Source organism: Pteropus vampyrus, unplaced genomic scaffold, assembly GCF_000151845.1.
Source record: "Pteropus vampyrus isolate Shadow unplaced genomic scaffold, Pvam_2.0 Scaffold104, whole genome shotgun sequence".
NCBI classification, from domain to species: Eukaryota; Metazoa; Chordata; class Mammalia; order Chiroptera; family Pteropodidae; genus Pteropus; species Pteropus vampyrus.
The window spans coordinates 1,836,768-1,848,908 of NW_011888885.1; the positions used below are offsets into that span (position 1 = coordinate 1,836,768).

General features: G+C 33.5%; 1 protein-coding gene across 7 annotated transcripts in view; it reads right to left on the minus strand.

The window, feature by feature from the left end:
* The window catches only part of STXBP4 (syntaxin binding protein 4), a 237,951-nt gene that overhangs the window by 212,371 nt on the left and 13,439 nt on the right, over positions 1–12,141 (minus strand). For all 7 annotated transcript variants that reach the window (XR_002781532.1, XM_011365019.2, XM_023533520.1 and 4 more), the window contains 4 exons: positions 7,610–7,716; positions 7,215–7,434; positions 6,161–6,239; positions 44–138 (listed from right to left, as the gene is read on the minus strand). Coding sequence is in view for 6 of the 7 variants with exons in the window: in XM_011365019.2 (XP_011363321.1) it covers positions 44–138; positions 6,161–6,239; positions 7,215–7,434; positions 7,610–7,716 (501 nt within the window). In the remaining variant the exon portion in view is untranslated. The remainder of the gene's footprint in view (positions 1–43; positions 139–6,160; positions 6,240–7,214; positions 7,435–7,609; positions 7,717–12,141) is intronic.

Genomic DNA, 12,141 nt, shown 5'->3' on the forward strand with positions numbered 1-12,141 from the left:
ACTGTTGTTTTATGGAAGAAAAATGGAAATTTAAAGTATTTACCATTTCCAGTTTCTCTGCCTTCAGGCGAACAGAGGGATTTAGAGAAATCTTCTTTCCTTGTGGTCCATAATTATCAGTCCAGGCAAGGGCAGTATCTAAGAGACAACAAGGGTGCACATTAATTGGAAATTTAATTGGAAAAGAACTTTTCATTTGACAAGATGTGTTCTGGGCTCCTGCTGTTCAAAAAATAATTCTGGCTAATCAGTTGGCAGTTTTCACTTTTGTTCTTATGATTTTTTTCTTTAAGTCTAAAATGTATCATACCAACCAGTTTCACTTGAGCCCTAAAAGATATGATATAAAAAGAGTGGCCAACTATACATTAAGGCCCATGGAAATATTAATTTAAAAGACAAACGCATATCCTACTACTACCCTGTCATTACAATGCCTTACTAATTATAAAATGAAAAGTCACTTTTTCTTCCAAAATAAGTAAAATCATATGAGAAATTCAAAAAGGTCATGATATTTCTTTGCCTGGCAAAAGTGGTTTTGTTATGTGAGTTCTGGAAGTACTATAGAAAAACTTGAAAATGTGAATTGCTTCAAGTTTACACATAATGTAAAATATAGACTCAGAACTTCTTGAGCTAAATAGAGCATAAATGGACTTTCAAGAGTTGAATTTTATATACCTCTCACCTGTTCATTAACACCTTCTCAATCTATCCTGATTATTTAGAGGAGCCTTTGTCCTTGCTGAATGAATAAGAAAGCAGGTGCCACATGGGACCAGATCTTGAAAAAACTATTTGTTTTAATATGTCAAAGTTTGTAAAACAAATTCCTGTAATTCATGTCAATTCTTATATCTAAATTGTCACAATTCTAAATACACTTTAAATGATATTTTACTAGTTCTACATAGAAACAAGAGGAAGAGAAAAAACTTTTTAAAATGTCACATCTTTATGCAGTGTTTTCATTTTTTTAAAATTTCTCAGAGCATCTGTCTCTAAGTACAGAATGATTTGCATTCTCTTTCTTAAGAACATAAGAAGTGCATACGAAAATAAATAGTCTTCCTCTAAACCTTTAACACATCCTTAACATTCTATGTAAAATCTTGAATATTGCTTATATGTGTCAAGATCATAAAAAAAAGGCTACTGACTTGTAGCTTCAAATGGAATCAAACGTTGAAAAAGACTGATTTTCATATAAAAGAATTTTTTACAATTCTGATAAAAACAACAAAGTTTCCTTTGTTATTGTGATACTTAATCATTGGCCATGGGATAAAAAATACCACATGTATATATTTTTTCTCCTAAGGTAAGCACCAAACCAGCTTAAAATGGTCCTATCCTGTTTCTAACAAGATACCAAGTTGCTGTTCAGAGACGACAGACCAAAAACACAAGTCATGCAGCCAAAGTATGTACAGAGGAGAGAACTTTGACCCCTAGCTGTACCAGGAATCAAAGTCTTGCCCCCGCCCACCCCTACTCTGCTCATGGAACCAAAGGACCGTGATATGACTGGAACTCGAACACTGGAAGCCTTTCAGAAGCAAAGAGTCTGTTATACAGGAAGATCCTGTGCTGAAACCCCTTACTACAAACGGCCAAGTTCTGAAGCTCTCTGATCAAAACCTGTACTAATGGTGCTTCATTACACCAGCCTGTACTTCCTAACTTCTAACTCTCGGTTCCTCAATCTTCCCCTTTGAAAACCCTTGATTAAAGACCATTAGGGAGTTTGGGTTTTAATCAACAGCTTCCCGTTCTTCTTCCTTGGTACCTTCCAAATAAAACAGCTTTACTTTCTCCATTGCAAACCTGATGTTAAGTGTTCGGCTTAGCTGTGCACTGGACTGGCAGACCCCCACTGGGTTCGGTTTGGTTCAGTTCAGTTCGTAACAAAGAGAAATTCTGTGCCAAACCAAAGTATAGCATAAAAGATGTGCACAAAGTGGAATGGTATAACAGACCAAATTGCACATAAGTCAAACTTTATTTTTCATGTTTAAGATTTGAACTTGTGAGGCTTAACGATGACTTTCAGCTTGGTGCCTGACCTACAATAAAGGCACACTAACAATAGGTGGGCCCAAGCTAACCTAATTATGGTCTCAGACCAAGACTAACCATGGGTGTCAATTACTCAGTTCAAGCATAAGTGTGTGTGGAAAGGGCACGAGGGGAAGAGAGCGAAAGAGAGCACGTGAGAGGAAGAGAGAAGGAGGCGCAGGGACACACATGCCATCTACACCCACTAAGGCATGTGTTCTCACGTTTTCCTATATCTAAGCTTAAAATTCTGCTGTGGAACAGTAGAAATCACAGAAGATTAGCTCTTATTTATGCTTACTTTTAGCCAGGTAGTGTGCCAAGTACTTACATATATAAGCTCATTAATCTTTACAACTACAGTGACATAAGTATTATCATTCCCATCCCAAAGACGAACAGACCAAGGTCGCAAAAAGTAAAGGAACTAGCCCAAGATCATACACTTAAGTAGGTGATTAAGTTAGGGTTCTAATCTCTTGTGACTCCCTAAGCCAATGCTTTTAAACGTGTCAATACCCTTCATGGTCGGTTTTCTCATTAGTAAAGTAGGAAAATTAAAACAGCCCACCTTACAAGAATTGTAAAAGTAAAATAAAAAATCACAGAAAACTATGAAAACTATGAGGTATTGCGAACATTAACAGAGACGTTGTACTTATATAGATTTAATGTAAAGTTATAGCAACCCTCCATTTAATAATATGCAATCATAGCTTAACAAAATCTCTCTTTTAGTCGACCTTTCCCTAAACCTTTACTTTCGAGCCAAAACCTTAGGAGGATCTGCACATAAATCCAGCATGCTATGGTAATTTAGAGTAGCCTGACCTGAGAAACCCCTCCACAGACAGCTTTCCTTATGTGCCTGTGGTTCTTTCAGTTCCGGCCTCAAGCTCTTCGTTTGCTCCTCTCTGAGAGAGACTTTTCAAAGTATGGCTTATTAGTCTCTTGGATCTTGTCTTCCTATTTGAACAAAGGGAATGCTTTATAAGGGCAGAATCAATACCATTTGGTTGGTTAATACCATGAACCCTCCCTGGACATTCTTCCCTATCACTGCTTTGTTTCAATTACAAAAGCCTTAGTGCAGGCTTGTGTTATGCTAAAGTTAATGATAGTATTTCATGTATATTCAGGTAGTATGTGGACTTAAAAAATTCTAACCAGTTTTACACTTTGTAATGATTTTGAGATGGGAACTGGTATAGACTTGCCTTATTAGGTTTATTTTTGTTGAGGTTAACATTGAAACTCATTTGTATTTTTCTAATAAATACCGACTGGCTGAAGGAAGCTAGATGGCATGGGTAAGAATCTAATTTGGGAACAACCCATAATTAAGTACTGATAACAGACACATCACAATATATATTACTTAGAGATAATTTAGAGTTGATTTTGCTTTTTTTCCCTAAAAAACATCTGGCCTACTACATTTATGTGCAAGTAAGAAAATAGGACTAAGTCGATGCTATTTCTATCCTAAAAAAAGTTCCATTTTAATTGCATTTTAATATTTACTTTACACACAGCTTACTCACTCAAATATATTTTTCATTAAATTATTTTTCTATTACAAAATCTAGCATCATTTCTTATAGTCACTGATGTAAATTTACCTCAGTTTTTTCATTACTCCAGGATCCGTGCGCTCTACTCGGATCTGCCTCCTAGGGTCACTTGACATCTAGCTCATCCTTATTTCTTTGCTTTTGCTCACGGTGCTCCCTTCGCTTAAGATGCTCTCCTACCTTCATCTATCAATTAATGTTTACAACCTCCCTCCAGATCTGATGATATCTGCTGTTTGCCAAGAAATTCTGCATTTTGTGACAAATCCTTTATTATATACTAGCTTTTGGGGTGGTGGGAGGAAGCAAAAATTGAATTAAAGAATTAAAGCTTTCACTTCTGCTCTGAAAACATGCCCTGGGAGTATTATCTGAGCTATAAACTAGTCTGCAGGGTCTATAATATTAATAACAGCAAAATTTGTTGAACGTATGCTAAGTACCAATTACAAGGCTAAGTGCTCAATATGCGTGATCTTGTTTAATATTCATAATAATCTCATGAGGCAACTATTTCAATGTTATACAGCTAATAAATTGGGAGTTAAGATTTGAACCTCTAATTTTCCATTCAGAGCCTAGTGATTTAACCACTGTGCCTTCCCTACACCACTCATGCCACTTACTACTTTCTCCTTAGTCCACTTTGTTCATGGTTATACACAATTTTTCAAATATGTAATTCATCCACAAGACCATATGCTCCTTAGAGTACTAAAATCACCCATAACCTGCTCTAGTTAACACGGAATACTGCAAATAGTAGTTATTTGATAAAATAAACACACACATATATACACACACACATACATTTCTTTTTCTAATCTGAATAATGAAGGTTTTTTATTTCAACTCCATGTTTTATTTCATAATATACTATTAAATATCTCATGGAAATTATCCTAACTCTTTCATAATTCCTATTGAACTATGTTTTCTACACATATGGCATACTCAGTAAATGCTTGCTGAATAAATTAAAGGCTAAAAAGAGGCACTGAGTAGTTCAATTACTTTCAAAATTAAAAACGGGTTACATAAAAGTCTCCTCACCATTGTTTTGCTTCTTTCATTTATCTTTTTTTCTCACATGGGTCCCCAGTTTAAAATACAAACAATATATCAAAGGAATAGAAATTGTTTATGTAAAGGGAATAAAACTAATAGTTTCTAAGAGTCAACAAAAAAGGTATATTATGTATGGCTAAAGACTTCTACGTATCCACTGGTAAATATTCCTCCATCAACAAATCCTATTAAGTAAAAAGGCATATTATGCATGGTTAAACAATGCTAAGTATACACTGGTAAATACTCCTCCAAATCAGAGAAAACTACTATGGGATCTATCGTAAATTCCTGTTAAGTATAGTAGCTATGTGCTATGGTCATGATGTTTGTATCCCCCCAAAATCAATATGTTGAAATCTTAATCCCTAGCGTAATAGTATTAGGAGGTGGGGCTTTTGAGAGATGCTTAGGTCATGAGGGTGAGGCCCTCATGAATGGGATTAGTGGTCTTATAAAAGAGACCCCACAACATCGTCCTCTAGTTCCTTCTACAATGTGAAGACAAGATGAAAAGGTCAGCAACTGGAAAAAAGGCTCTCACCAGGACCAGGCTGGCACCATGATCCTGGACTTCTAGACTCCAGAACTCAGAGAAATATTTTTTGTTTATAAGCTCCCCTGTCTGTGGTACTTTGTTATAGCAGCCCAAACAAACTAAGATACTATGTAATTTATACTAATTCTTCCTTATTTTGTAATTCTGATTTAGATAATACTATTAAAAATTGAAATATGTGGGTAACAATTTGCATTATAATTTAGACATACGTAATATTTTCCTTTTTATAAGTATAGTTTTTTAATCGTTGTTGTGTTTAACTTTTAGAAATAATTTAAGGGAAGAAATTTTTCTTCACATTTGAACCAATATATACTTTAAAGCTTAATAAAAATCCTTTTTTTTTTTTTATGGGTAGCTTATACAATCCTTTATTGTTTTAAACAGTAAATCATTTCATGGTAATTAAAAACCAATAATATTGAAATCATAATACTGATGTTTTTTTCTAATTTATATCTATATAATCTTTTCCAAAAAAAAAAAAAACCCAAAACATTTCTTTTCTTAAGGTATGTTCCCTTCTATACTTTCTCTGAAAGTTGCATTTAATATACCTCACCAGTATTTCACTAAAACGGCGGGGCAACCTAATCTTGATTTATAGAAGAATTTTCATTACTCAGTTTCAACGGACCATTGATTATTACAGCTTCATTGACACCGTTATGATAATGCATCTTTGAAATTTTCAACCTTTTGTTCAGTAAAATTTTCAATAAAAGTCATTATCTAATAGGGACCACTGCATAATACGTTCATTTTGCTCTTTTATTTATTGAAGGAAAAAAGCCATAATACATCCTTCTTTAAAGTCTATTAAGTCACATTATGTTCTTCTCATTGAGAGAGAGTGAAAAAAACAACAGCAACGAGGAATTAAATGCTCACTTACCTGTATTAGACGTATTCGTAGGGCTATTGTCTGAAGAAGCAACTGGAGGCTGTTCTGTTTTCTTGTATCCAGTTTTTAACTGTGAAAGAAAATGAGGAATATGAAATGTCATTTTCTAAAGTGGGTCAAAGACCAGATTAGAAGCTCATGTTATCATAAAAAGAATGGTTAAAGTAATTAAAGCAATAGTCCAAAAAACATAAAACCTCTACAATTTTGGTATATTCATCTTCAGACAAAGCAATTCAGAATTAAAAGTAACAACTGCTTTCAGCTCTGCTATCCAAGGACAACAAAATATAAGACCAAGTACCTTGTCTTTAAAAAGGTATTAAACTCCAAATGAAAAAGTATAAGGAGCTGACAGAAAATCTTATACTCTGTATCTGATTAGCATGTTCCTTAAACTGAAGTTACCTTTGATGAATTGTTCCACTAACTGAAATCCTCAGTTTCTTATTTTACTTTATAGCTAACACAGATTTAAAGAATATATGCTATATTTTATAACTTTGATTTGTTAGGTTTCTGTAGTAATTGGTTATTAATTATATTTATTTTGATGCAGAAACTCCCCCTTTTGTGCGAATTTACTAGGGTAAACTATATTCTAGTGTACACATGTGAGGGAGCAATATCCACCTACACTGGATGATTAAGATTAGCCTCGCTGTGTAGGAAAGAAGCTAAGGAACAAAAAGGAATACTGCCTGTCTTTGGTCAAGCAGAAATAATAATGAGTTTGACCATATTAAGGACTGTCTGAAAATAAATATGACATTCCTAATATAGTTTTGAGTGCTATTTAGGCATATTTTTGTGATGCCATTCCCAATCATGATTTTCTGGACAAAGGACACAATGACTTGAAAAATAATATTTACTGACAGCACAGCATAAAAATCTTAACAGGAAAAAAGAAAAAGATCTTTCAAGGAAATACCAGTTTATTAACAAACTATACTACCAAATTATAATTCTGTATGTATATAACAAATACAAAAACACATAGGGGATTTATGGACTACATAAATAAACATAAATTTAAGATTACCTGATTTATCTTAAAAGAAGGTGAAAAGGCATCTGTAGTTTTGGAAGTGGATGAGATCTTTGGAATTAGTATTTCAGGGGGAGAAGAAAGAAGACTAAACATTGAGGCCTGAGGTCCATATTCTCCTGAAGTTTGTAAAAGGGATGTGCATGATGGATTTTCTGGATGACTGCCATCAGATTTTTGTCTTATGAATGCTATCTCCCAAGCAGATTCTGACCTAACACGAAAAAAATCACTTTATGGATATAGTACGATTAAATTCTAAGATGATGTTTCATATATTATTTTTTAAAATACTTCCTTTAAGGTCTAAAGTATTTAATACATCTTAGATTACTATTTTAAGGAAACATGCTAAATGACTCATTTTATCTTATGGATAGCATAGTTACCTCAACTTGGCTCTGGTAATTATGCTTTTTGCTTCTTCAAATGATACGCCAATCATAGATTCCTTGTTTATTGAGACAAGTTGATCTCCTGGCTTCAAACGTCCATCCTAACAAAAATAGGAATATTTGTAAAGAATATTTACAAATTTTTTTTAAAAAAATTAATGGATGCAATTAAAGCAAAATTTTAGTAAAGAATTTCTTAAAGAAAGAGTAAAAAGAAAATCTTAGACAAAGAACCTCAATAGCAAAAAGTTTTGATTAAAGCTGGGTTTGCTAATATACATGAATGAAATTTCACAGTTCACATGTACCTTGAATAAGACTGCACACTAAGGAATTCTTAATATTTGAAGACATAACCTGGTACACCAGGAAAAAAGACCTATTTTAAAATCTCAGTGCTATGATAGAGATATAGCCCTGATCCTGTGATAAAGTTAGCCACACAATCCTACGATATTTGAGAATACAAGATATGTTCATTTTGGTTTCTGAGCATTCCTGCATCTTTCATCCCACCAAATCATTAGGATTTATTATTCTACAGGAAGAATTTTTAAAAATTCAATCAAAGATCTTAATTATATTGATACTACTCATATTTCAGCTTATGGTTAAACATCTTCTTTATTGGATCTGCTCAGGCCTAATTGGTTGTGCAAATAGCTTTGGTCATGTGCTACTAATAATGACCGCTTCTGATTGGCTTTGTCTTTGCTAAGTTTAAGCTCTGCCTATAACTAGCCTAAATGAATAAGTGTATATCGGTTACAAGATTTAATGTATTTGTTAGGCAAGTTTCTCAGTCTTTATCTGTCTTCTCTTAATTCAAATTGGAAAATAAGAATGAGCTCTGTTCATTTTCAGTTCCTAAGATACTTCTGAATTTATCACTTGTACAAAGAAGGAAAACATTATTTAAATAACAAGGGAAGAAGCTTATGTCATTAAAAAACTAGATTTTCATCTATGGCATTTAAGTAAATTCCACAAAGTCACAGAAATATCCTTCTTCAAAGTATTCCCTAGTAAGATAACTGATGTTTGATCCAAACTATATTATATACAATGATGATGATTTATGTTTACTTTACTGCTAAATAACAATAATTCTTTTTGTTTTTTTTTTAAAAAAAGACATTTAGTGCTCTTACACTAAATACTGAGTATATAGGAAAATGATTAAATAAAAGTAAAATATTTATCAAAAAATATTATGGGAACATGTTATCTCAAATAGTGTGTAAAAGATATTATAATCTAAATGCATAATTATACTACAATCCTTCTGAATTATAAGCATTACAAAAAAATTAAACCAAAAAGACAATTTAAAATTTTATATAAAATTTGAAAACTAAATTGTATTTTCTGAATATGTGATTAAATATAACTAGCAGAGTCAGAGAACATAACATACATTTGCTACATTCACGAGTGATTTTTCTCCTCCTTCCACAGGTAGTAAAACACAATAGTAATGCTAGAAAAGACAAAGCAATATGGAGGAAGTATCTACCATATGGATTCTACACGTTCAGTAAAATGAAAGAGCTGATTTTGTAAAATTCTGTAAACACAGTTCTGTATTGCCTGGGCCCAAATCTTATTACAGAATTTGGTTACATATGCATTTAAATCAACTATACCCAAACTACCCTTAGACACTTATGTGCATTGGTATGCAATTTAATATGCTAAATTTTAGTTTGAGGACAGTCATTTACTCAATGTTAAGGTGAAATGGTAGCAAACAAGAAAAATAACCTTATTTGACAAAATAAGGCTAATAAAAGAGAAGAATAAACAAAATTCTAGTGTGCTTATTTCCAGGTGGGAGGGTGGAGATTATAACAAAGGGAAAGCACACAGGAAGCCTTGATAGTACTTAAATTTCTAATTTTTAAGTCAAGTGGTGAACTCCAAGTGAATTCATAAGTGTTCATTTTATTATTATGCTTTGTAAGTTAGATGTGTGTTCCAATATCCTTTTGTACGTATCAAATATTATACTATAAATATGAAAATAAATTTCCATCCCCCGATGTTTGCCCCAACAATGTGCCTAATGAGCTGAATTAGATTTTGGTTCTATGTTCTAAAACTGGCATTCAGAGTAAAAATCAAATAGAGAAGTTTCTAATCTAATTTTAAAATAAATTAATAGAATCAAATATATGTCATTATTAAATCCAGATCTAGACTTTTTGGAATCTGCAAAATAATTCCTCATTTGAATGAGTTTAATAAGGTAGATTGTAACTGAAATTTAATGACTATACTGCTATTGACTTGTATCCTAAAGCCTGGCAACAATTTAGGGGGAAAAGGGAAAAAATGAAGAAAAGTCTTGCTTTAATTGTGCAAAGCATTTAAAGGTCACTGATATGGAAACAAAGACTCTTTTAGAAATGGGGAGGTAGATAGTAAATATTAGGTTACTTTGTGTTAATCTAAACATTCTTGGGATTAACAGTTCCTTTTATTAAGCTTCCTTGAAAAGAGAAAATTCTGTAATGATGACTATAAGACAGATGGCACCTCGACTGTCTTTCATTTGGGCAGGAGCTTTCAAAGGCAGTGGACTAAACTGGAAAGAGCTTGAAGTTTGGCAACCGGATAGACCTGAATTCAAATATGAGCTCTACAACTTGCTAGTTAGATGTTCATATAAAAGAGAGAGACAGAGAAAAGATAGGGGCGGAGGAGTACAATCTCCTCCAGAAGGAACACAGAACTAAATTCTAAATTGGTTGAAGCAGCTCTTACATCTATGTGTCTTACAGAAATCACAGTTGGTTGTTAAGGTTGCAAAGAAAAAGGCTACTGAAAATAGAGGTAGGCAATAGGGTTTAGGCTGACCTACTACCTCCCACATTCTCCTCTCACGCAGTACAGAAGAAAAAGCTCTCATAAAGGCAATTTAACATATCTTATATTAAAGTACACTGATGTACTGGAGTAGCATTTTCCAGCAGGACAAGAGTCAGGAGAGAGGAAGAATAATGCCTTCTGACTTTGGCTTCTGGTGTTTATATGTATTTTTCTTTCTAAAAAGTTTTCACAGCAGTGGATTTTTTTCTTTGCTTCCTAGAATAAAATCTTAGCTGATCATGTGAATTTCTGAACCTGCTTAAAAGTCAGAACCTGCAAACTAAAACAAAGCTATTTCTGTAAAAGTCTGGCATTCAAAACCAGTGAATTCTGCCCCAGCTGGATTAATGTATATGTGAAGATAGTAACTTCAGAGGCCTCTTCCACAGTCTAGATTCTGATTCAGCAGTTACTGAGCAACTGCACAACATGACAGTCAAGGTGCCAAGCACTTTCACATGTCCAACCTGAGTCTGAATTCTTCACACTGACATTTATAAAGACATTGAAATAATAATGTATTCCTGACCACTTAAACACTTCTATTAAAAACTACCAACTGTTCATTTTCAGATTATATTACATAGTTTTCTTAATAACATGTTACCTTATTATCAGAAACCACCTATACAATCTGACTCTGATTTTACTGACTCATTATTCCTAAATACTAAGAAGTGCTCCTGCAAGCCTTTGGATTCCTTTCCCAGGCTGTCATAAATTGTCAACTGGAGGTATCCTTTTAATACCAGTTATTCATGTGAATCTAAGCAAACTGTTTAACCTCTGCGAGACTTCATTTTTTCAGCTGTAAAGTGGGGATAAATACCTCTCACACAAAGTTGGTGTCATAATTAAATAACAAATATAAAAACCCTAGCACACTGTAGGTATTAAATAAAGGTGAATTGAATCAGAATCCCAAATCTGTTACGAGCAATTTTCACACTGCTAACAAATTTAATCTCATTACTCTTAAATTAAGAATCTGTGATGGCTGCTCACTGGTAGAAAAGTTGAAACTCCTTAACTTCCCAAACTCAGGAAAACAAACTAGCTGCAATCTACTTTTTCTAGCCTCATCATCCACCTTCCCTTTTCAGCATATAAATTCTTTATTCTAGTCTCAGAAAATGTTCTTCAAACCTTAATTTCTACCAAGAATGATACCACCCACCCCGCCACTTCTTTATCTGATGAACTCTCTTAAACCTCACAGACAAAATCAAACATTATCGCTACTGTAGGTTTTCCCTAGCTCCTTAGATTTATTAATTGTTCCTTTCTCTTAGCCCCCAAAATACTTTTACTTACCAATATTACTGCACTTATTTTGTACTGTCATTATATTTTACTGTCCTTATATCTTTTTTCTTCCCATTAGAGAATATTAATTCAGTAACTTCCAAACTAGCAGCCCTGATTCTTTCAATTGGCCAGAACCACGTCCTTTTCGTGGTTGTTCTCCCAGAATAGTGCCAGGTACAGAATAAATCCACAATAAATTAATAAGTTCCAGGAAACAGAAGAAATAAAGGTGGCTTTAACAGAGATAATAATAGCAAGAAAGGAAAAAGAATGACATTGCAAAGTGAGCCCTCTCAGCTGTTACTTCTTTAGCTCCACCAATGGGATGAGTTTCTTTACCCTTTGCC